Genomic DNA, 27,241 nt, shown 5'->3' with positions numbered 1-27,241 from the left:
AACATAAACCTATAAAACTTCAAGAAAAGAACATATGAGAACATCTTAAGGTCCTGACTTGCACTAGGACTAAACTCTTAAAACTCAGCATAGAAAACAAGCAATACAATTTTAAAATGGATAAAAGATATGCTCAGACATTTTCCTGAATAGGATATACAGATGGCAAATAAACGTATGAAAAGATGTTCAACATTATTAGCTGTTAGAGAAATGAAAGTTAATATCACAATGAGATTTCACTACATACCTATCAGAATGACTAAATTAAAAAACAGCAACTACACCAAATACTAGAGAAGATGCAGAGAAATTCTATCACTCATACATTGCTTATAGGAATGTAAAATGGTACACTCTAGAAAACAGTTTGGTAATTTCTTACAAAAAAACCAGACATGCAACCCAGAAATCACACTTCTGGGCATTTATCCCAAATAAATGAAAACTTATGTTCACATAAAACCCTGTACATTAATGTTCACATCAGCATTATTTGTAACAACCAAGAACTGGAAACTACCCAATGGTTGAATGGTTAAATAAACCATCCATATAATAAAATGCTACTTACAGCAATGAAAAGGAACGAACTAATGACACATAACTTGGAAGAACCTCAGTTAAATTATGCTGAAGTGAAAAAGCCAATCTGCATTATTTCATTTATGTAACAGTCATGAAATAACATAATTATAGAGAACAGATTATTGGTTGCCAGAAGTTAGAGATGCAGGGGTAGGAGGTGGCAGATGTAGCTATAAAAGGGTAACACGAAGGAGTCATGGTTGAGTATCTTGATTGTGGTAGTGGTTACACAAAGTTACACATGTAATTACACTGCAAAGAGCTATGCACACAAATGAACATATGTTTAACTGGTTAAATCTGAATAAGCCCAATGGATTGTACCAATACCACTTTCTTGGTTTGGGTATTGTAGTGTGGCTGTATAACATGTTAACATCAAGGAAGTCTTGGGGAAGAGCTCATGGGACTTTCCTACACATTTCTTTTCAACATCCTATGAATCTATTATCTCCAAATAAAAAAGTTAAAAGAAAAAGCATTGGAGGAAAAACATGCTTACAATGCATGCATTGACTACTAATTTATGTACGATAGAAAAAAATGCCATAGAAAGGTTTATTTAAAAACAGGCAAAATATTAGCAAAATGTATGCCAAAGACTAAAAATCCTTAATATGTAAGGTGCTATTGCTAAATTGTAAGAAAAGTACAAGTATTCCAATAGAAAAATGTGAGAAAGGACTGAACGGACAAATCATTAAAGCAGGAGTCAGCAAACATTTTCTGTAAAGAGCCAGATGGTAAATATTTTTAAACTTTGTGGGCTATGTGAGTGAATGGAGCTATAAACAATATGTAACAAAATGGACAGATGTGTTCTGAAACAGGCATTACAAAACCAAGCACCAGATTTGACTCATAAACCATAGTTTGGTAGCCCCTGCATTAAAGAAACATAGATGTCTAACAAATATAAAAAGTATTCTTATTAGCCTTATTAGTAAGCAAATAAGTTAAAATTATTACAAGATAGCAGTTCTACTTTAGTTACCAAATTAGAAAAAAATATATTTTAAGTATAAGCATACTCCATTTTGATGGACACAATATGTGCTGTTGGAGGGAATGAAGATAAGTAGACTTGCTAGAAAGTAATTTGATTATGTGTATCAGAACTCTTAAAAGTTTATATCTTTGAAATTTCTAAATACAAAGATACAAACTTTGAAGAAATGTAATACACGTTCTATTTCTAAATTATTAGAAATATGGTTAAAGATGATCACTAATAAATAATAGGAAGGCTGGGCGCGGTGGCTCAAGCCTGTAATCCCAGCACTTTGGGAGGCCGAGACGGGCGGATCACGAGGTCAGGAGATCGAGACCATCCTGGCTAACGCGGTGAAACCCCGTCTCTACTAAAAAATACAAAAAACTAGCCGGGCGAGGTGGCGGGCGCCTGTAGTCCCAGCTACTCGGGAGGCTGAGGCAGGAGAATGGCGTGAACCCGGGAGGCGGAGCTTGCAGTGAGCTGAGATCCGGCCACCGCACTCCAGCCTGGGCGACAGAGCCAGACTCAGTCTCAAAAAAAAAAAATAAATAAATAATAGGAAAATTTTAAAAATAAATGTACATACGCAGAAGAATAGATTGGTTAGGTAAATCTTGGTAGTGTACGTTTTGTAAGCTTTAAAAATTAATTTTAATGAAGGTTGAATTTTTAAAATGATAAAATTTAATTTTAAAAATTGTTAAAATGTTAAGCGACAATGGCAGAGTCCCAAATTTTATATATATGTAAATTATATAAACTATATTTATATATATATAAATTACATAAAATAGGAGAATATATAGAAAAACTGGAAGGAATGATGCCAGGATGTCAATCATAATTTCATCTGGGTGATAGAATGATAAACATGGTGACTTTTAATTTCCTCATACTTTTTTATGCTTTCCAAATTATCCAAAGTGTGATACTTTTTTTTATCAAGGGGAGGGAGGAAAAGAGAGAGAGAAGTAAAAAGGAGAGACAAGTTGTCAACATAGCCTTTCACTCCTTCTGCTGCTTCCTTTGCTTATCCTGAAGATTTTCTAAAGCATTTTGGGGTTGGTTTTCAACTTTTTTGGGGTGGGGGTGCACAGCAGGTGAAGCCACTTACAAAGTCATTTTACTGTATTGTGTTGATGTCATATAATTAGACAGCAATGTCCTATATCATGTAGAAGAGGAAGGCAGTATTGAACTTCTAGCAGCAAGAAGTTGAGGTTCTAGTACCACCTATAGTACTTAGTTGTGTGATCCTGAGTGAGTCACTGACTTTTTCTCCATCTTTAAAATAAAGATTAGCCCCTTCTACCTCAAACATTCTCAGTTCCTATATAGATGGAAGACAGGGATTGGGGCAAGGGGAGAGAGTGCCAAGTAGATTTGTAAAAGCCTACTTGGATTATCATTCTTTGATGACTTGATGAATTTTCCAGAAGGTCTTTTACTAAGTAACTATAATTCTGTAAATTTATTTAGCCTCTGGGAAGATTTATTTGTTCATTCATTTATTCATGCATACCACTCAAACCACACATATTTCTGTCTCAGAAACATTCTAGGCACTCATTTTAATTTGGTTTCATAAACAATATAGTATTGGATAACTGATTGCTAAGAAAAAGATTCTTAACTAGTTGTAACCAATTATAATTTGTAACCAATTACAAATATTGACATTATTTGTAATTATTATTTCAGTGCCTTTTATTTTTCCCCTTAAAAGGGCCAGATGGTCATGTGACTAAATATGATTTGAATTGGCTGGTGAAAAACAGCTATGAAGGGCAGAAACAAAAAGTCATCCAGCCTAGAATACTATGGAATGCTGAAATCTACCAGCAAGCCCAAGTCCCATCTGTAGATTGCCAGAGCTTCTTAGAAACCAACGAGGGACTGAAGAAGTTTCTGCAAAACTTTCTGCTCTATGGAATTGCATTTGTAGAAAATGTCCCTCCCACTCAAGAGCACACAGAGAAGTTGGCAGAAAGGATCAGCTTAATCAGGTAATTCATTTCTTTCCAAAAATCCACAGTACTATAATTAATTTCCAGAGCATGAGCACCAATAAATAAATGTAACAGGTATGGTCACCCTTGTTTTCAATCCAGAATATTTTGTAGCATGAATAAGGGGACTCCCACTTGCAGTGCTTTATTTGAAGTCTGGATTTCTAATCTCTAAATACACTTACGTGTAAAATATAATGATGACTACAGAGTCATTGGTAATATGTTTCTAATCCAGTGATCCCAAGTGACAGGTATTATTGTACACTGGAAAAAAACACTGACTGTAAGGAGAACTGGATAGTAGTCTGAGTTCTACTATCAAGTAGTTGTGTGACCATAGGCGTATCCATTACACACACACACACTCGACCCCCGCTGTCCTCTATTTTCCCATCTGTTCAATTTGACCTTCTGGGATTCCTATGGCTTGATTCAGAGACTGACTGTTAATAACACTGCCTTAGAAGGCTATATAGCATTCAGCCAGCACATTCCCATGCATTATTAGTAATCCTGATCAGTGTGTTTTGTCCCCGTTTTGCTGATGAGGCACTGACACTCAAATATACCAAGTGTCTTGCCCAGGAGCACTCTACTAGTAAACAATAGAACTTGAATTCAAATAGCCCAGGTTTCCTAATCTTAAATACATTGTTCTTTTCATTACCATTCCACACTTCTGGGTGGTATATAGATTAATCTTCTATAGTATTAAGTGTGATGTCAACCTACTTCATTATAATTGGTACTTTCCTTTTACTTAATAAGATCCAGATATAGCTCATTTTGTAGTAGATAGTATGCTGGGTCTTCTGCCCTATGCTGGTAGAGCATAATTAACAGCATCTGTGAGCCCTCAGTTTGAATCACAGTTTGAGAATTTTCAAGTGAAAGAAACTGTGCTGGTAAGCAATAAATTGAGACAGCTTTAGGGATGATAGTTCAAAAGGAAGAGCATTTCCTATTTGAATTTCAAGGGTTCGGAAAATAAGATGAACTTTGAAAGCTAAAGAATTAAAGTGACCTTTAGTCAGATTTGAGCCCACCAGGAAAATAATTACAAAATCAAAATATATGATGTATACTTCAAGGAGAGGCACAACAACAATGGTACAGCAAGTCTCACCAAATACTTGCTAACAGAAACTATCCTGTTCTCTTTTCCTTATTCCTCCATGTCCAAAAGATGAGTGAGGATCTACATTAATCACTTCTGTGTCTTATAAAGAATATGAGAACTCTTCAGTCATCCTTGCAAATTGGATTATACCAAATACTAGGAAATGACCACCATTATTGAAAAAATGGTACTAATGAAAGACAACAGCTATAAAAATAGTAAATAAAGTTTAAAAAAATCACTTCTAGAAGCAGCTACATCATCTTTTTCTGTGAAAGAATCGTGAGCATAGAAAAGAACCTTGAATTTATGAAGGCTATGAAAACTGGGCACATAATCAGAGTGAGATAATTCTCTAAGCTTTCATAATACAATATGATACTTTCACAGTTTTCTCCCCAATTTTCTAGAATGTTAATAAATGACAGAATTGTCAAGACTAGCGTGTTCAACTGTTTCACCTTATGAAACAGTTGAATTTCACCTTATGGATGAAATTCTGGAACCAAAAAAATCTATTGTTATTTGTGAGTAACTAAAGAAGGTATTGGAAAGAGTTTTGAAAGACAAGAATGAACATTTCAAATAGCTAACAGGTCTTTCTTTATTTCATCTAACAGAGAAACCATTTATGGGAGGATGTGGTATTTCACTTCAGACTTCTCCAGAGGTGACACTGCATACACCAAGCTAGCTCTGGATCGGCACACTGACACTACCTATTTTCAAGAGCCCTGTGGGTAGGTGGATTAGATTTTTACAGTGTAAGGTCTTTATATGTGATAGTCTTGAGTGGTTTCTTAATTATTTTCCATTCTATTTGAACCAAGATCGTATCTGCTGCTGGGGATTTGTATGACTTTCTTTCTCTTCCCCTAGAAACATGATCATTTTGAAATACCTTAACTCAGATTTTAGATTCTGTATTAGGCCATTCTTGCATTGCTATAAATAAATACCTGAGACTGGGTAATTTATTAAAAAAAGAGATTTAATTGTCTCATGGTTCTGCAAGCTATACAGAAAGCATAACAGCATCTGCCTCTGGGGAGGCCTCAGGGAACTTCCAATCATGGTGGAAGGTGAGTGGGGAGCAAACAGTTCACATGGCAAAAACAGGAGCAAGTGAGAGAGAGTCATGGAGGAGGTGCCACACACTTTTAAACAGCCAGCTGTCACAGGAACTCACTCACTATCTGAAGACAGCATCAAGCCATGAGGGATCCACCTCTATGACCCAAACACTTCCCACCAGGCCCTACTTCCAGCATTGGAGATTACAATTCAACATGAGATTTTGGTGGGGATAAATATTCAAACTATATCAGACTCCTAGGAATAAAATATTTTTAAGTGATGGAAAATTCATCTTACTATATAAATGGAGTCCTAATTTTGTTAATTATTAAAATGTAATTTTACATTTTTCAAAGTAATTATAAATTATCCCCCAAAAAAGTATTGCCTAACCATTAGTTTTGAAATTTGTACAGATTTCTTGCATTTAGTTATTAACATATTGGAAAAGTGTCGTCATGCAAACACAGCTGCTTTGAGTATGGCATTAAGAAGAATTTGAATCTGATTTACAAGAAGTTGGAGAGGAGGAATGATGGAAGAATAACTTTTTCACATGGAATAAGATGCTTTTGAGCCAAAGATGATACATACTATACTCAATTTTCCTACCATTTGCTCCTCAGTAGAGGCACCTCTGTGGTTATTCTGTTGTTGTTCATCTCGCTTCTGCATATAGATGAGAAGCCTGAGACACAAAGATATGAGTAAAATGAGTGCACATAGATTTATGGAGACTATATGAGGATGATAATATGCAATTGCTCATGGTTACACTGATTTCCTTTAAGAGTTTGTAACTTAAGAATGTTTGATTCAGGGAAGGAAGAACAAAGCAGCTTTTAGATATCCTGCTCAATGTTATCAATATATGGAGAGATCAACAGCCCTGCATCCTCATTCTAGTGGATACAGAAGGAAAAAAGAGGAAATGGGATAAGAAGCAGCTGTACAGGGGTTGAGGTTCAAATACTGACTAGCTCTTCCCTTTATGACCAATACCAGAGATAAACAACTGTTGGTGGCTTCAATTTAATTGTTTGTAATCAATGGCAAGGACCAAGTAGATTAGCAGTGTGGTAATAGCAGTTAAGAGTTCAGGCTATGTCATCAACCAGACCCAGATTTGCATCCCAGCCTGAACATGTATTAAATTTGTGATCTTGGACAAGTAACTTAATTTCTCTGTGCTTCAGTTTCCTCATCTGTAAAATGGGACTAGTAATAAAACCTATCCATTAGCATTGCTAAGGAATTAAATTATATGATCATACTGCCTGACACAAACTAAGTGTTCAATAAATATTAGGTATAATTTTCATCATTTTATTCATTTTAATCACCATCTTCATTGTTATATGCTTTGCTCTCTCTAAAGCTACCTTTGCTCTGGATCTCATCCTTTCCAGCTTCCTGGGGATTTCTCTCTCCTCTATCTTCAGCCTTTCCATACCTATTGACTCCTTCCTATCAGCCTCCCAGATCTTAATTCTCTATTTTTGTACTTCCTTGGACTCTACCTCTGTCTAGCTACAGCCATGTTTTTCTCTTCCACTTCATGGCTCAGATTATTAAAAGAATAATAGCTACATTCAATATATTTTCATTCTCACTTCCCATTTACTCCACAAACCCATAGGCATCTAGTTTTCCCAACCCACCCCTCACCGCAATTAAAGTTACTCTCTCTAACATCAGCAGCAACTAACTAATTGTGATATCCAGTGTGTACTGTCATCTTACTTGACTCCTGAGACATACTGTTAACCACTAGTAAGTTTCTTAAATATTCCTTCTTTCCTAGTTTCCCTCCTATATATCTGACCATTTTTCCTTAGCCTCCTTTGCTGACTTCTTTTGTCTATTTCCTAAATATTATCCTTCCTCAAGGTTTTCTCCTTATCCCTCTTTTCTTACCTGAAATGATCTCCCCAAATGACCTCTTCCATGCTCTTGGCTTTAGCTATCACTTGTAACAAAATCCACCTCTCTTCCTTAAACATCTTAACTGGTAACTAAAAAACCCTGACCTAGAAGTTTCACAGAAATTTCAATATAGCCAGGCTTACCTTTCTCTTTTTAATTGTATTTATATTACATTAGATTGTCCTTGATTTTACTCTATCTTTTTGTTTATTTCTTATTTTAATTTGCTGTTTACTTTTTCTTAGTTTTGCTTATTTGACTAAATTACTATTAATTTTATTTCCCCTCATTAATTTGAAAATTCTACCTTAGTTTTCCAGTCAATTAATAGTCACCTTACCTTTCCCTGTTAACATATTCAGACATATATGATTAGCTGTTCTAACATGCCTCTAAACTGGACTCCTTCCTCAACCTCTCATACTTCCTCATTATCATTCAATAGCATATTTGCCTGTAATCTCGGTCTTAGTGAACAACATTATCATTTTTCAGGTGCCCAAGTGAGAAACCTGGAGTTATTCTAGATTCTTGCCTGTCCTTCAGTTATCAAATTCTGCTACTTCTACCTCAGTATCTCTCAGGCGTGTCTTCTTCTCTATAATGCCCCTTTCTGAGTTCAAGCTCTCAATATTTTTCTTTACTATTTCAGTTATTCAAGTTGTCTTCCAAGTTTTTTTGTCACACTGCTTCTCACCAGTCCATGTTCCACACTATCAACATAATGGACTCTTTAAAATATTGATATGGTCGTAGAGTTTCACAGTTTAAAATCATTTTGTGGTACTCTGTGCTATGCCAATAGGAACTTCTTACTCTCTTCCTTAAATATACCTTGTTTTACATTGGTATCTTTGGTCATGCTTTCTCTCTGCCTGGAATGCCTTCTCCTCATCTCAAATCTCCTTATTCTCCAATTTTTGCTCATTCTTTAAGATTAGTCAAAACAATTTCCATTCTCCAAAACATTTCTTTATACAACACCCCACTAGAACAGATCGCTCCTTTGTTTATGACCCCACTATATCTTGCATGCAACTTTATTATAGTACCTATCATATTTTATTTGGTATTTATTTACTTTATCTCTTCTTACTAGACTATGAGCTTCTTGAAAATATAGGTTATATATTATTCATGCCTGTATTCCCAGGGCCCAGCACATATAAGCTTCAATATATGTTAGATATGTTTAGAAGAAACCTCTAGTGGCATTAATATTTCAAAACACAAAAAAGTACAACTGCCTATGAGGGGAAAACAATTAGGAAATGAGATTTCCAATTAGGAAATGAAAAGAAAAGGACAAGTAGGTTCAGTAATCATTTTATATATAATTTCTAGAATTTTGATATGTTCTCTCTTCCACTGAACAGAAGAATTTTCTTTTCTCTCTTTAGCATTCAAGTGTTTCATTGTCTTAAACATGAAGGAACTGGTGGCAGGACACTGCTAGTAGATGGATTCTATGCAGCAGAACAGGTACTTCAAAAGGCACCTGAGGAATTTGAACTCCTCAGTAAAGTGCCATTGAAGCATGAATATATTGAAGATGTTGGAGAATGTCACAACCACATGATTGGGGTTGGGCCAGTGTTAAATATCTACCCATGGAATAAAGAGCTGTATTTGATCAGGTAAGTATCAAAGAACTATCCCCAATTGTAATATGTTTGCCAAAGGTTAGCCTTCTAATGTAACAAAAATCCCTAAGATTCTTATATCTGCTACATTTTAATCTTGCTATTCCATAGCTTTTTATTATCAAACAGTTTGTATTCTTCTTATAATTCCCATGGAATAATAAATAGCCATCAACCAAAGAATACTAGATTTATTTTGGAGGTGGGGTCAAATATTAGAGGTAGTATTTTTTAAATGAAACATTATTAAAATGAAAAACAGTTATTAAATTATCCTCAGTGACCAAACAGCTAGGTTTCCCAACAACATTTATGTCTCTAGCCCAGATTTATGCAAAGCTCTTCACCAGTGTATTCAATTGACTACTGATATCACAACTTGCATATTTTGTAGAATATAAAACATATCATATTCAAACCTGAATTCATCACTTCTACTCATTTTAAACCTACTTCTCCACTTGTTTTCCCATTTTCATTGAATGGCACCACCATCCACTAAGTTTCCCAAGCCATAAACATCATATTTAATTTTTCCCTCTCCCTTATATTACATAACCAGTCTTATCAACTCAACCTTCTATATTTTTCTCCAACTATCCCCTGCTTTCTATCTACAATGCCTCTTCTTGCAGTGAGACTACTCTTCTGTCCCATGGCTAAAGTTATAACTGATGTCCTTGCTTCCACCATGAGCCCTCTTCTATTAATTTCTCATGCTGTAGCTAGAACATCCTTTCTGAAATACAAGTCTTATCTTTTGCTCCCATTTTAAGATCCTTCTAAACCTCCCCAGTGTCTTTCAGAGAAAGACTAGAGTCCTTCCTTATGGCTTTTAAGGTTCTGTATGATCTGATCCCTTCTTCCTCTTCTAGCATATGATTCATGTTTTCCATACATTCTGCCCTAGCTATACCAAACTACTTTGGGTTTCTGGAGCCAATTATTTTGCATCTTGCAGCCAAGCTTTTTACTATGCTTTTTTTTTGCAGATGGATTACCCCTCCTGCTTCTGCTTATTCCAAGCAAACTGTTACTGTGCATTAATTCAGTTTACTCAGCAAATATTCCATGAGCATCTACCAAGAGTGATGCTCTGTTCTTGACACTGGAGATGAAACTGTAAGCACAACAGACAAAAATTCCTGGCCCTCTTGGAATTCTCATTATAGTGACAAGAGAGAGTAATTAAAAATAAATAAGCAAATATGTAATATATCAAATGGTGATAAGTACTAGGGAAAAACAAAAGAGCAGGGAAAGAGATACGGGCTGAAGAGGCAGGGTGAAGATAGCAGCAAAACTTGACATACTACAAAGAGTACAGGCTTTGTAATCAGAAGGAGTTCAGTGTGAAATCCTGACTGCCACTTATTGATTTTGGCCTTGGACAAGTCACTTAACCTGCTAGTCATGAGTTTCCAGTTACAATAATAATACCTTCTGTGCCCACTTGTTGTGAAGATAAAAATAAATTGTTATCCTTACCTTTACCCCTGGCTTGTAGTAGGAACTGTGTAAATATTAATTTACTTCCCTCGGATAAGTTCCTCTGGGAAACTCTCGCTCTGTTACCTCTCATATATCTAAGTGCCTAAAACAATGAGTAGTAACTCATTATTTTCCCAACATTTTATTATGAATATTTCTAAACATATAGAAAAGTTGAAAACATTTAACATAGAAAACCCATAGACTTACATCTAGATTCTACCATTAAGATATTTCTATACTTGCTTTATCACCAATCTTCCCATCTATCCATTCATCAGTTAATCTTGTTTTCAGTGAATTTTAAAGTATAATACATTGCAGATATCAGTACATATCTCCCTAAAATACTTCAACATTTGTATCATTAAGTAGCGTACAATATTTGCTTACAGCTTTTTTAAAGTTACAATATATATGTACTGATGTTTAAAATATTAAATATACACTCACTGAGTTTTGACAAATACATATACCTATGTAACCCAAACCCTTATCAAGATATAAAATATTACTATCACTACAGAAAGTACTCTTATACTCCTGCACATACATCTCAGAGGAACCCATAGTTTGAATTATTTTTTTACCACTATAGATTAGATTTTTGCCTGTTCTGTTTATTTCTTCTTTTATGAATAGACACCTGGACTCTTTCCAGTTTCAGGTAATTATGAATAAAGTTGCTATGAACATTCATGTAAAAGTGTTTTTTTTGGTATGTTTTCATTTTCATTTCACTAAGGTAGATACCTAGGAGTGGAACTGCTGGGTCATAGAGTAGGTGAGTGCTTAGTTTAATAAACAACTGCAACAAGTTTTACCAAAGTAGTTGTACTATTTTACACCGTCATCAACAATGTATGAATTATAGCTGCTCAAAGGACATGCCACAGTCTTTTAAACAACCAGCTCTTGCATGAATTCAGAGGGAGAACTCACTCATTACTATGAGAGCGGCACCAAACCACCCATGAGGGACCTGCCCCAATGATGAAAACACCTCCCACCAGGGCCCTACGAAAACTTGCTTGCTCTTTGCTTTGTTTGCTTATAATAGTCATTCCAGCGGCTATGAAGTGGTATCCTACGGCGATTTTTTTTCCATTTTAAAAATGGATTTAGAGGGTACAAGTGCAGATTTCTTACATGCATATATTGCATCGTAGTGGAGTCTGGGCTTTTAGTGTACCATTCACCTGAATAGTGAACATTGCACCCAATAGGTAATTTTTCAACCCTTGTCAACTTCCCACCCTCCACCTTTTGTAGTCTCCAATGTCTATTATTCTATATGTCCATGTGTACCCATTGTTAAGCTCTCACTTACAAGTGAGAATACGTGATATGTGACTTTCTGTTTCTGAATTACTTTACTTAAGATAATGTACTCCAGTTCCACTCATGTTACTGTGGAACACATGACTTCANGGACATGCCACAGTCTTTTAAACAACCAGCTCTTGCATGAATTCAGAGGGAGAACTCACTCATTACTATGAGAGCGGCACCAAACCACCCATGAGGGACCTGCCCCAATGATGAAAACACCTCCCACCAGGGCCCTACGAAAACTTGCTTGCTCTTTGCTTTGTTTGCTTATAATAGTCATTCCAGCGGCTATGAAGTGGTATCCTACGGCGATTTTTTTTCCATTTTAAAAATGGATTTAGAGGGTACAAGTGCAGATTTCTTACATGCATATATTGCATCGTAGTGGAGTCTGGGCTTTTAGTGTACCATTCACCTGAATAGTGAACATTGCACCCAATAGGTAATTTTTCAACCCTTGTCAACTTCCCACCCTCCACCTTTTGTAGTCTCCAATGTCTATTATTCTATATGTCCATGTGTACCCATTGTTAAGCTCTCACTTACAAGTGAGAATACGTGATATGTGACTTTCTGTTTCTGAATTACTTTACTTAAGATAATGTACTCCAGTTCCACTCATGTTACTGTGGAACACATGACTTCATTATTTTTTATGGCTGCATAGTATTCCATGTATATGTAAAATGTAGATGGGTAGATGACCAGTAGTGAGATTGCTGGATCAAATGGTAGTTCTATTTTTAGTTCTTTGCGAAATCTCCATACTTTTTTCCATAAATGTTGTGATAATTTACATTCCCACTAACAGTGCATAAGCATTACTTTTTTCTCCACATCCTCACCAACATCTGTTGTTTTTTGATTTTTAAATAATAGCTATTCTGACTGGTGTAAGATAGTATTGTGTGGTTTTAATTTGCATTTCTCTGATAATTAGTGATATTGAGCATCTTTTACATGTTTGTTGGCCACTTGTATGTCTTTCAAAAAACACCCATTCATGGCCCTTTGCCTACTTTTTTTTTTTTTTTTTTTTTTGAGACGGAGTCTGGCTCTGTCGCCCAGGCTGGAGTGCAGTGGCCGGATCTCAGCTCACTGCAAACTCCGCCTCCCGGGTTCACGCCATTCTCCTGCCTCAGCCTCCCGAGTAGCTGGGACTACAGGCGCCCGCCACCTCGCCCGGCTAGTTTTTTGTATTTTTTAGTAGAGACGGGGTTTCACCGGGTTAGCCAGGATGGTCTCGATCTCCTGACCTTGTGATCCGCCCGTCTCGGCCTCCCAAAGTGCTGGGATTACAGGCTTGAGCCACCGCGCCCGGCCCTTTTGCCTACTTTTTAATGGCGTTACTTGTTTTTTTGTTTTTTCTTTTTTTTCTTGTTGAGTTGTTGGAGTTTCTTGCAGATTCTGGATATTAGCCTTTGTTAGATACATAATTTGGAAATATTTTTTCTCATTAGGTAGGTTTACTCTGTTGATTGTTTCTTTTGCTGTGTGGAAGGTTTTTAGCTTAACTGAGTCCCATCTGTTTATTTTTGTTTGTGTTGCATTTGCTTTGGAGGACCTGGTCATAAATTCTTTGCCTAAGCCAGGCCAATGTCCAGAAGAATTTTTCCTACAGGAAAAATTTCTTACAGGATTTTACAGTTTCATGTCTAAAATATAAATCTTTAATCCATCTCGAGTTAATTCATGTATATGGTGAGAGATAGGGGTCCAGTTTCATTCTTCTGCATATGGCTAGCCCGTTTTCCTAGCACCATATATTGAATAGGGTATTCTTTCCCTATTGTTTAATTTCGTCGATGTTACAGAAGATCAGTTGTTAATAGGTACTTTATTTCTGGGTTCACTATTCTGTTCCATTGGTCTATATGTCTATTTTTATACCAATATCATGATGTTTTGGTTGCTATAGCCTTGTAGTATAATTCAAAGTCAGAATGTAATACTTCAAGCTTTGTTCTTTTTGCTTAGGATTGGTTTGGCTATTCAGTCTCTTCTTTGGGTTTCATATGAATTTTACGTTTTTTTAATTATGTGAAAAAATGTGTTGGTAATTTGATAGAGATTGCATTAAATCTGTAAATTGCTGTGAGCGGTGTGGTCATTTTAATAATATTGATTCTTTTGATCCATGAGCATGGGATGCTTTTTCATTTATTTGTGTCATACACAATCTTTTCATCAGTGTTTTGTAGTTCCTCTTGTAGAGATCTTTCCCTCCTCGATTAAACGTATTCCCAGGTGTTTTATTTTTTGTGGCTGTTGTAAATGGGTTCTTCATTTGGTTCTTAGCTTGAATGATATTGGTGTAGAGAAATGCTACTGTGCTTTGTACATTGATTTTGTGTCCTGAAACTTTACTGAAGTTCTTTATCAAGTCTAGGAGTCTTCTGGAAGGGTCTTTAGGAGTTTTATTGTACATTATTTGGGGTTTTCAACATAATGGGGTATTTTTTCTCCCTTATAATATGTATGCCTTTCACTTCTCTCTCTCTCTGCTTGCGTGTGTGTGTGTGTGTGTGTGTGTGTGTGTGCACGTGTTATTGCACTAGCTGGGACTTCCAGGACTAACAGTGAATAGTAGTGGCGAGAAAGGACATCCTTGACTTATTTCTGATTTTAGGGGAAAATTACTCAGTGGTTCACTGTAGGTTTTCCATGGATACCCTTTTTTAGAATAAGGAAATTTCCTTCTATTCCTAACATGTTGGGAATTTTATCATTAATTAATATTGAATTTTGTTGAATGCCTTTTCTGCCCTTATTCATACGATCATCTGATGTTTCTTATTTAGTATGACAATATAATAAAATACATTGATTGATTTTTGAATGTTGAACCAACTTTGAATACCTGGGATAAACTCCACTTGATCTTGATGTATTATTATCTTTTTGATACATTGCTAGAGGTGATTGGCTAATATCTTAGTAAGAATATTTGTACCTATGTTTATGTGAGATATTGCTATTTAGTTTTTTTTCTTGTAATATCTTTGTCTGAGTTTGGTATTAGGATGATGCTATCCTCATAATATGAGTGGGGTCATTTTCTCTCCTTAATTTTCTGAAAGAGACTGTAAAATTTGTATTACATCTTACTTAAATGTTGGATAGAATTCATGAGTGAAATTGTCTGGCCTGGAGTTCTCTTTTTTGAAAAGTTTTAAATTACAGATTCAGTTTCTTTAATAGATGTCAGGCTATTCAGATTATCTACTTTTCTTTGAATTCGTTTTTTTTTTTATCATGTGTGTTTAAGAAATTGGTTCATATAAGTTATCAAATATATAGGCATAGATTGATTGTAGTATTCCCCCTCTTATTCTTTTAGTGAGAACATTCAAAATCATCTCTTCTAGCTATTTTGAACTATACAGCATATAATTGTTGACTATGGTCACCCTCCTCCTATCTAACTATAACTGTAACTTTGTACCCAATGACCAACCTCTTCCCATCTCTCCTTCCCTCCTCCCCTCCCCTGCCTCTGGTAACCACTGTTCTAATTTCTACCTCTATAACATCAGCTTTTAAATTTATATTTATTTTATTTTTTTATTTTTGTGGTTACATAATAGGTGTATATATTTATGGGTTACACGAGATGTTCTAATATAGGTATGCAGTATGTAATAATCACATCAGGGTAAATGGGGTATCCATCACCTCAAGCATTTATCTTTGTATTACAAACAACCAAATTATGCTCTTTTGGTTACTTTAGAAGTACGATTAAATTATTTTTTTACTGTAGTCTCCCTGTTGTGCTAGCAAATACTAGGCCTTATTCATTCTTTCTGTTTTTTGTACCCATTAACCTTCCCCATTTCCTCCCCACATTCCCACTAACCTTCCCAGCCTCCCTTCTACTCTCTATCTTCATTTCAGTTACTTAATTTTTAGCTCACACAAATAAGTGAGAACATGCAAAGTTTGTCTTTCTGTGCCTGGCTTATTTCCCCTAATGTAATGTCCTACAGGCTTATCCATGTTGTCACACATGACAGGATCTCATTATTTTTTATGGCTGAATAGTACTCCATTGTGCATATGCACCACATTTTCTTTATCCATTCATCTGTTGATGGACACTTAGGTTGATTCCATATCTTGGCTATTGTGAATAGTGCTGCAATAAACATGGGTGTGTTAGTCAAGGTTCTCCAGAGAGACAGAACCGATAGGATGTATGAGAGAGGATTTATGAGGTGTAATTGGTTCAGCTGATTATAGAGGTGGAGAAGTCCCACAATAGGCCATCTGCAAGCTGGAGAACCGAAGAAGCTGGTAGCATGATTCACTCCAAGTCTGGAAGCCTCAGAACTAGGGAAGCTGACAGTACAGACCCCAGTCTGAGGCCAAAGGCCTAAGAGCCCACAGGAGGCTGTTGATGCAAGTCCCAGAGTGCAAAAGTGGAAGAAACTGCAGTCTGATGCCCAAGGGCAGGAGGAGGAAAGGCATCTGGCTCCAGAAGGGAGATAGAATGAGCAGAGACAGAGAGTTCTTCCTCTTCTGCCTATTTGTCCCAACCAGGCTCCCAGCTAATAGGACAGTGCCTGCCCACATTGAAAGTGGATCTTAAGTGTTGCAGTCCACTGTCTCACACACCAAGCTCCCCTGGAAGCACCCTCACAGACACACCCAGGGAACAATGCTTCAACAGCCATGTTGGCATCCCTCAATCCAGTCAAGCTGACCCGTAAACTGAACCATCACAATGAGAGTGCAGGTATCTCTCCAACATACTGATTTCATTTCCTTTTAATATACCCAGTAGTGAGTGCTTTGGATCATATGCTAGTTCTATTTTTAGTTTTTTGAGGAACCTCAGTACTGTTGTCCATATTGCCTATACTAGTTTACTTTCCCATCAACAATGTATAAGGTTTCCCCTTCTACACATCTTCACCAGCATTTGTTGTTTCTTTAACATAAAGAGTATAAAATCACTTTATTGGAAAGTTTAATCAGTCACAAATGAACAGCATTTTTGAGCACTAAACAGAGGATTAAAATTATTTCCAAACACTAGAGAAAATTATTGAAAATTCTAATGTTTTAGGCTTAAAGTATCATTACCTTCATGAAAGCAAAAATCCTATAGATGATATTTTCTAATATATATATATATTCTAAGTACTATGAAATTATAATAGAAATAATCAATTAAAGTGTAACAAATAAGTAATATCTAACCACGGGCAAATTTATTTTAAGATCACTTTATTATATTTTATTTTATTGAATTTTAATTTAAAAATTTTTAATTATTATGGGTAAATAATAGTTGCATATATTTATGGAGTGCATGTGATGTTTTGATACAGGCATACAATATGTAATGATCAAATCAGGATAATTGGGGTATCTATCATTTCAAGCCTTTATTATTTCTTTGTGTTGGGAACACTCCAATTCTACTCTCTTAGTTATTTTTAAATATACAATAAGTTATTGTTAACTATAGTTGCCCTATTGTGCTGCCAAATACTAGATCTTATTCATTCTCTCTGTGTTTGTACATATTAGCCATCCTGACTTTCAGCCTATTTTTTGTCTTTTTAATGATAGCCTTTGTAACTGGGGTGAGGTGATATTGTGGTTTTGATTTGCATTTCCCTAACGATTAGTGATACGGAGCGTTTAAAAATATACCCATTTGCCATTTGTCTGCCTTCTTTTGAGAAATGTCTATTCAGAACTTTTGTCCATTTTTAAGGGATTATGTCTTTTTTGGTTATTGAGTTTGAGCTCCTTATATATTCTGGGCATTAATCTCTTGTAGATGCATAGTTTGCAAACATTTTCTCACATTCTGCGAGTTACCTCTTCACTCCATTGATTGATTGCTTCTTAGAAATTTTCAAATTACAATACACTGTTATTAACTATAGTCACCATGTTGAAAAATAGATCACTTGAACTTATTCCTCTGATCTAAAATTATGTATCCTTTGAGCAGCATATCCCCAACCACTACTCCACAACCCACCAGCCTCTGGTACCCACCATTCTGCTCTCTATTTCTATGATATCAACTTTTTTTTTCATTACACATATGAGTGAGATCATGCAGTACTGATATTTCTGTGCCTGGCTTATTTTCACTTAATGTTCTCCAGGTTCATCCATGTTGTCACAAATGACAGGACTTTCTTCTTTTTCAAGGATGAATAGTATTCCACTTTTTTATACATACCACATTTTCTGTATATACTCTCCCATGTATTCTGCCTAGATTGATTTTATATCTTGGCTACTGTGAATATTTCTGCAAAGAACATGGACGATATCTCTCAGACATACTGATTTCATTTCCTTTGGGTATACACCCAGTGGTGAGATTGCCGGATGATGTAGTAGTTCTGCTTTTAGTTGTTTTTTTTTTTAGAAACCTCCATATTGTTTTCCATAATGGCTGTACTAATTCACATTCCCACCAACAGTGTGCAAGGGTTCACTTATCTCCACATCCTCATCAACATTGTTATCTTTTGTCCTTTTAATAATAGCCATCCTAAGGAGTATGAGGTGATATCTCGTGGTGGTTTTAATTTGAATTTATCTGATTATTAGTGATGTTGAGCACTTTTTCACATACCTGTTGGCCATTTGTATGTCTTCTTTTGAGAAATGTCGATCCAGATCCTTTTCCCATTTTTAAATCACGTTATTTGTTTTCTTACTATTGAGTTGTTTGAGTTCCTCAAATATTTTAGATATTAACCCCTTATCAGATGTATAGTTTGCAAATACTTTCTCCCATTCTGCAGGTTGTCTCTTCATTCTTTCGTTTCCTTTGCTGTGCCAGAAGCTTTTCAGTTTGATGTAATTTCATTTACCTATTTTTTCTTCCGTTGCTTATACTTTTGGATCATATCCAAAAAGTAATTGTATAGACGAATATCATAGAGTTATACCATATGTTTTCTTCTAGTAGATTTATGGTATCAGGTCTTACATGTAAGTGTTTAATCCATTTTTAGTTGATTTTTGTATATGTTGTAATAAAAGGGTCTAATTTCATTCTTCTGCATGCGGACATCCAGTTTTCCCAGCACCGTTTATTGAATGTATAAGAGTTCTTTTCTCTCCACATACTTGCCAACATCTGTTATTTTTGGTCTTTGTAATAACAGCCATTCTACAATGGCCATATTCCCATACTGTGGGTTGTTTCTTCACTCTGTTGAGTGTTTCCCTTGCCTCACAGAAACTCTTTAGTTTAATCTAGTCTCATTTATCTATTTTTGGGTTTTGTTTCCTGTGCTTTTGGGGTCTTAGCAATAAAATCTTTTCCCAGAGCATTATCCTGGAGAGTCATCCCGAGGTTTTCTTCTAGCATTTTTATAATTTCTATAGCTCCTCCAAGATCACACGTCTGAACTGAGATTGTAATGGTGATCTATCTGAAAGCCCATTTATCTACCTATCTGAAAGCCCATCAGCTGTCACTTACACCACAATACACAAATCCATCAAATGTATTGTCCACTCAATTATGGAGCTGTCTTGGGAAATACTTGTCTGTCAGCTAAGAAGAAGGATAACCTTGTTAAATCTTCCTAGCTTTTCTTGTCAGATAAATGCCTGCTTTATTTGCTTGCCCCTACTCCCAGGTCTCTCTTGCTTCACATCAAAGCAGGAAAGAAAGGAAAAACTGCACAATAATATGATGGCATCACTTTGTGCCAAAGTCCAGAAATAGTCTTATTCTAATCCAAAGAATATTGCACAACCATTTTGCTTATGTGTAATAGACTTTTCCTGCTACTTTCTCTGTTGGCTTTAGAAAACACCGCCATCTAATATAAACAGTGAATAACAAATTCCATGTAAACTTGGACAAATCACAGGGCCTTATCATTATTTTCCTTATCTATAAAGTAAGATAATAACAGCTGTACTACTTACCACACGGGGTTATCATACAGAGGGTCAATGAGATACTGTATATGGAAACATTTCTAAACTGTAAATCTCAATTTGAAGTCAAAAGATTACAAGTGTTATCTGTAAAAATGTTGCTCTCATGAACAAGCGTACACAGGAATTACGATCATTTTTCTGTTCTCTGGCATAAATAATGAGTTAAAGAATTAAGGAGACCAGATTTCAAAACCTCTCTGCTACTTATAAACTTTGTGGCAGGTGTCTAAGTTTCAGTTGCCTTAAATGTAAAAGGTGGTTAATAACACTTTTCCTTCTGGGATGATGAAATAAGTAAATTTAAAAATATTTTTGCAAATGCCTAACCCAGCACTAGAAGTTTCTGGAAATGACAATGGGTGTCAATAACCTGGTGAAGACTGTGCGTCCTCACTCCATTCTCCCTCCAGGCATGGCTCCTTGAAGCCTGGGAGGATGGACTATTATATTCTTTTTCTTTTTCTTTCTATTTTTTTTTTTTCCTTTGAGACAGAGTCTTGTTCTGTTGCCCAGGCTGGAGTGCAGTGGCACAATCTTGGCTCACTGCAGCCTCTGCCGCCCGGGTTCAAGTGATTCTCCTGCCTCAGTCTCCCAAGTAGCTGGGACTACAGACTACAGGCGCATGCCACCGCGCCTGGCTAATGTTTTTTGTTTTTTTTGTTGTTGTTGTTTTTTTTTTTTTTTTTTTTTTTTTTTTTGTATTTTTAGTAGCGATGGGGTTTCGCCATGTTGGCCAGGCTGGTCTTGAACTCCTGACCTCAGGTGATCTGCCCACTTCGGCCTCCCAAAGTGCCGGGATTACAGGCGTGAGCCATCACACCTGGCCTATTTTTTCATTTGATTCTTGCAGTAGCCCTGTGAGATCAGCTAGGCAGATGTTATTATGCTCATTTTATACGCAACAAAACTAAGAATATTGGCTCTGATTGTGCCATGTACTATATATAACACTAAGGAATATTGCCTGAGATGTCCAAAAATGACACCATTGGATGTTAATTTATCTTTGGAAAGAATATATTTGGCAGTATCTAGTAAATCTGAGCATACACATACCTTATGATCCATAAGTTCCATTCTTAAGTTTATTTCAAACAGGAGTGAATATATTTGTTCACCAAAGACATGTAATAGAATGTTCATAACAGTACTGTTTGTAGTAGTTCCAAACTGGAAATTACTCATATGTCCATCAACGGTAGAATGGATAAATAAATTGTGGTGTGATCACGCAATCAACTTCTGTATAGCACCAATAAACTATTGCTAAACAATGATGAAACTCCTAAACATAATATTAAATGAAAAAGCAGCCAGACACAAATGAATACATATTGTGATTGCATTTATATAAAGTTTTATATAAACAGGCAAAACTAATCTTTGGTGATAGAAGTCAGGATGGTAGTTACCCTTGGGTTGGGGGAGTGGCGTTACTGGAAAGGAGCATAAGGAAGGGTTCTGGGGTTCTGGTAATGATCTGTTTATTGACCTGGGTGCTAGTGATATGGATGCGATTACATCATGAAAATTCATCAAGCTTACGATTTGTGTACTTTCCCGTAATGTATAGTATACTTCAGTAAAAAGTTAATTTGCCTTAGGCAAAACAGAAACCCATTATCTTAGGCAAGGTTTTTCAGTGGCTTCCCATGGTACTCAGAATAAAATCCAAAGTCCTTACCATGGCCTGCATGGCAATATATACATGATCTAGCCCCTGGCTACCTCCTCCACATGTAGCCGGTGCGCCTATAAATGTTAGGGTTGAATGAATGATTGAAGATCCCTGGGTGAATGGTCCACTAGGCTATAGCTGGGATTCCTCCCACAAAGGGAGACACCTGAGAAGTTGTAAGTCATCCTGTTAAAAGGAAAGCTTTGTTAGTATAACCTCTCTTGTCCACCCCACCTCAGTTTGGTGAGGAGAAAGCTCAGAGCTTTCCCCAGTGCTTCCACGAACTTTGGCCAGTAAAGACTTAAAATACCATATCATAAGATGAGAGAAACCAGTTGGAACTTAACTTCTATCCCGTATCCTTCGATTATTCAAAGAAAAACAAAATACGGTCAACAGGCAGTGGAACTCCTCACTCCAATGTGATATTCCTGAGAGAATATTGACTTATTGTCACTTCGTCTCTGGGACAAGTATTGAACATAGGGGAAGCCTTATATAAAATTGTTCAATAAACAAAAGATGTCTTTAACATGTGTTTGAGATCTTTCTTCTCATGATTCCATGTTAGGTACAACAACTATGACCGGGCTGTCATCAATACCGTTCCTTATGATGTCGTCCATCGCTGGTATACAGCACACCGGACTCTAACGATAGAGTTGAGGAGACCCGAGAATGAGTTTTGGGTTAAACTAAAGCCTGGCAGGGTGGGTCCTAATCTCTAAAGATGTCAAGCAAGCTTGTAATAATGAAGCAGTGAAGAACGGGTACTTACTTAATATGTGAGTCACAATGTTGCAAAGGAAAAAGAGAAAAGAGTCCTTGGTGTTGGTCATGGTCCTGCGGCTCACTCACTGAATGCCCTGGAAGCAAGCCTCATCCCATCTCTAAGGCATCAGTAACTCTATTTGTATGGTGAGGGGGTTTAACTGGATGACCCCCAAGGGTCCTTCCAGCTTCATGATTCCATAGTTTTTATTTTGGTATTTCCTCTGGATGAAAAATACCTTCAGCTTAGCAAAAAATGTCATGAGATAATTTAACCCTTTGAGAAAGGGTAGAATAAGAATTAAAGAAAAAGAAAGAAACCAATTATCTGATTTGCTTTGATAAGAGAACAATTACTTGAGAAACAGAAGCTCTTCCACTGCAGGGCCTATTACCTACTGTTGCCTCTGTAACTTCCATTTAGCCTACTACAGGGCTATACACATCTTAGTTTCCAAACGTTTGTTTAATTTCAAAAGAAAAATACCTCATTTAATGTAACCAGAGAACAACCTAAAGCTTGTCTTTTAAATGATCTCTTCTGACTTAGGGTTCCTTTGGTCTGTCCTTCTTCTGATAGTGTTTTCTCTTTTTTTTTTTTGCCCATTCACAGGTCCTATTTATAGACAACTGGCGTGTCCTACATGGCAGGGAATGCTTCACTGGCTACCGCCAACTCTGTGGCTGCTATTTAACAAGGGATGACGTATTAAACACTGCTCGCCTCTTGGGGCTTCAGGCTTAAAATTGACAGCATTGGGATTATGAATACACCTGGCACCCCGGCTACCAGAATTTCATATGGGCAGAATAATATTTAATATTGTGTCAAACTCTACTTCAGATTGTCTCCTTATCCCATCCCACAAAACAGAAGCTGTCCCTTTCTCTAGCAGGGGAGACTTGTTAGAGAGGGGGGACTCTGAGCTATCTAATGTCAGACTTCTAGTGGGGCAGCTCTCTTCCTCATGTTATAACATGGATCCACTTGTTTTATTTAAACCTTTTAATATAATTTTGGTCAATCTCCTTCAGCAATATAATCTCCATATTGATAGGAAAGCAATAATTGCCATGAGGTAGTGATTTTTTTTTTCCCCAAGTAGATCAGTTAGAAAGAAATGCATTCTAGAAATAACAAAAATCCTGATAAAGCAACAATTTGCAAAATTTTTGGTCTTAGGACACCTTAACACTCTTAAAAGTTATTGAAGGCCCCAAGGAGTTCTTGGGTGTGGGTTCTATCTATTGATACTAATTGTTTTAGGTATTAAGACTGGGAAATATTTAAAACTCAAGAACGCAGAAGCACACATCCCTCAGCTATCAGAGAGATGACATAACCATACGTCATGTAGCCTCTGGAAAAGTCTTCTGTCCCCTCATGAGATAATGAGAGGGGGAGAAAAAGCTACTATTGCCTTTGTAACTTCCACTTAGCCTACTACAGGGCTATGCACATCTGGGTTTCCAAAAGTCTGCTTAATTTCAAAAGAAAAATGCTTAATTGAATGTAACTCATCTTGGTGTTATTATACAAAATAATTTTTAATCTGCAGACCCACTAAAAAGGCCTCAGGGACTCCTCCAGGGGTCTTCAGACCATATTTTGAGAACCCATGGGCTAGCGACTACCTTGAGACAGTCCTTTACATAGGCCTGGGGATTAAAGGGTTTAGCTGAAACCCTAGATTTTTCTCTATAGCCTAATAGAACTCCAAACATTATAAGAATTGCTTGGTAGCATAAGCTCAGGGATAAGGTGGGAATTGAGTTCAAATATAGTGTTTTATCTTCGATACAAATCATCTCTATAGGAGTTAAATTAGGAAGTCACAACAGCTCCTGTTGAACAAACTCATCAGTGTGGTAATCCTATGAGGGATACTTGCAGAAAGGTTTTAGAGACTTGTGAGGTTCCATATGATAATTCTTTACACACACACACACACACCACCACCACCACCACCACCAAGAGAAGTACACAGGGCTATCCTGTAATATTATTCAGGGAAATCAGCATGACAGATGCCGTGCCTCCAGAGAGTTCTCTGGAGATTACTACCCAAATGTGTATTTTGGCAATTTGGTGGTATTTAGGACGTAATATGTTTTCCTCCATTTCTGCTAATTTTTTTCTTTCTCTCTCTGTCTCTCTCATAAAATACTATACATGTTAATTACCAAGATTTGAATGAGTCAAATTTAGTAGCTTGCTGCTTTTATTTTTTAAATAGCTTCTTTTATGTATGGGGGGAGGGCAGGTTATGAAGCTTCTTTTCCCTCAGCTTTCATTGAAAGTGAAGCTGTACAATAACCACATTGACCACTGTAGAATGATGAAAGAGAATATAGGCTAGGATGCACACAAGAGGGGGGAAAAGGCATTATTAGTGAAGACAGGAGTTACAAAGCAAAGCAAAGTCAGTATTCAGATAGAGAATAGAGCCTAATCTGATGTTTGCAGGGAGTTCCTAGATCACATTTGGCAATTTACACATTATTTTATTGACACATCCAGTGCTCCAAAATGTGTTCCCAAAATATTTTGGCATTTTATTTGTACTATATAGGAATCTTTAGGGGAGTCCATGAAATTTGTTTTCCTCATAGGTCAAAGGACTGATAATTAACTTTGGTTCTTAAGGAGTATGCCCTTTAGCAAGAAGAACAGCAATAACATTTTACCCTGAAGTTTTTTCTCTATACCTACTATTATGCACTCCTAAAATATGTCATCATTAGTCTTCATGAGGATGTTTACCATTTTTGAAGTTTTGTGTAAATTAGCCTTGAAGATTACACTATAACTGAGGTCAGCATTGGTTTACGGCCAGCAAAGGACATGATCATGGCCCTGGAGAGATGAGGACACAAAACAAATCAATTTCCCCACTTACTGAAGGACTCCCCTTACCTTCTGTCTCTCCTGACACCTTGACTCGTTAATTATTTTACCCTCCTTTTTGGAAATTTGCAACCAATCCTTCTCAACAATGTACTCCCTTTGGTACACTGAAGAAAAAGAGAAGGGAATTATTTGAGTCCTGATCCTGATGCATTGAAAACTTCCTATGTGAGATGTTTCTTTTTTTTACATCTCTTCCAGGTGTCCCTGAGTATATAAGCATGGGTCTATGTCTACCAAGCTCACTGTAGAGTCACTTTTACCTTTTGCTATGGTGGAATGGGATCTGTAGGGTCAGGAACACAGCACCTAACACAGTGCCTTATGGACAGTAGTATTATAATACAGATGTATTGAAAGAATAAATGAATGAGTCCTTTTCAAACAAATTCACCAGAAGTTACCACATTCTCTGTATGTATGTCCTTTTTTGTTTGGCATTTAGCTGACACTGACTTTTGTTCGCTTTCATCTAGAGTGACCAACCATCCTCTTGTGCCCAGAACTACAGGATTTTCCATTTTAAAACTAGGAGAGTCCCACACGAACCAGGACTGTTGGTCAGTCACCGTACCTTCTTGCTGCTAGCTATGTAGTTTTCTTTGGTTTTCATCACTGGTTCCCATTTCTTTGAAAGTGTTTGTAGGTCACAGACTGTGTAGTCCATGATGAAAAGAACAAAAGATGTACGAATTATGGTGTGTTGTGGTGATTCCCAAAGTAGGGTCCCCAGACCACCAGCAGCGGCATCATTTGAGAACTTCTTAGAAATGCACATTTTCAAGGCCCACCCCATGCCTACTAAGTAAGAAACTCTGGGCAGGGGTACCAGCAGTTTGTTTTAGCAAGTCCTCTGCAGGATTCTAACACATGACAAAGGTTGAGAACTACTGACAGGAAGAGTCCTGCTGCTGAGTTCTAGGCCCAGTTCTGGCACTGGCTCACTAAATGACTTGAGGCATGTACCTCTCCTATTTTGAACTTCAATTTTTCTCTTCTGCGAAATGAAAGCCTTGGACTAGGTAGCATCTAAAGGCTCTGTCACTCTGTAATTGTGCGACTTTGGTAACCTTGTTTGACTTCTCATTGCTTAAGTTTTCTCATATGGGTATGGTAAGGAAAATATCTACCTCACAGGATTTTCTAACAATTTTGTGATTATTAAGTAAGATGACTGATGACTAATAATGACAGCCAACTCCTACACAGTGCTTTGTATATCCTGGACTGTTCTAAGTGCTTTTAATCCCTGCGACAATCCCATCTCCATTTTACAAATGAAAAATAGAGGTCACACGACTAATACATGTCAGAGTTTGGATTAAAACCCAGAAAAATCTGTCCCCAGAGACAACAATGATTTTAACTAGCATGCCCTTTTGCTCAATAAATGTTAATTCCCTCACCCTTTCCAAACACACACAGTCTAGCTGACCATTCATAGACAATAATCCCACTTTCACAGTCCATCCAACAAGATCTTAAAAGAACCATGAGAATCTCTAGGTTTCTTTTGCAAACAGTTTTCAAGCATTTTTTAAGAAAAAGGAGGGGGGTGGGGAGGGAGTGGCCAAGATGGCTGACTAGAAGCAGCCAGGGTGAGTGGTTCTCACCGAGAGGAACGAAAGGGGCAAGTAAATACAGCACCTTCAACTGAAACATCCAGGTACCTGCATTGGGTCTAATCAAGGAAACAACTCGATCCACAGAGAATGAAGAAAAGCAAGGCAGGATGACAGCCCACCCAGGAGCAACATGGAGAC

The 27,241-nt window shown here is 36.8% G+C and overlaps 1 protein-coding gene across 1 annotated transcript in view; it reads left to right on the top strand.

Annotated features, from left to right (window-relative positions):
* TMLHE (trimethyllysine hydroxylase, epsilon) overlaps nt 1-25,844 on the top strand; it is a 116,150-nt gene extending 90,306 nt beyond the window's left edge. Inside the window, exons 4-8 of the mRNA XM_025373149.1 lie at nt 3,309-3,588; nt 5,335-5,454; nt 9,118-9,354; nt 22,371-22,509; nt 23,184-25,844. Of these exons, the coding sequence (XP_025228934.1) occupies nt 3,309-3,588; nt 5,335-5,454; nt 9,118-9,354; nt 22,371-22,509; nt 23,184-23,315 (908 nt within the window). The 3' untranslated portion in view covers nt 23,316-25,844. The remainder of the gene's footprint in view (nt 1-3,308; nt 3,589-5,334; nt 5,455-9,117; nt 9,355-22,370; nt 22,510-23,183) is intronic.
* The last annotated feature ends 1,397 nt before the right edge of the window (nt 25,845-27,241 follow it).

The sequence above is a fragment of the Theropithecus gelada genome, chromosome X (genome assembly GCF_003255815.1).
Source record: "Theropithecus gelada isolate Dixy chromosome X, Tgel_1.0, whole genome shotgun sequence".
NCBI lineage: Eukaryota > Metazoa > Chordata > Mammalia > Primates > Cercopithecidae > Theropithecus > Theropithecus gelada.
The sequence above is the reverse complement of the archived record's forward strand: the minus strand, read 5'-3'. Positions and strand labels throughout refer to the sequence as shown.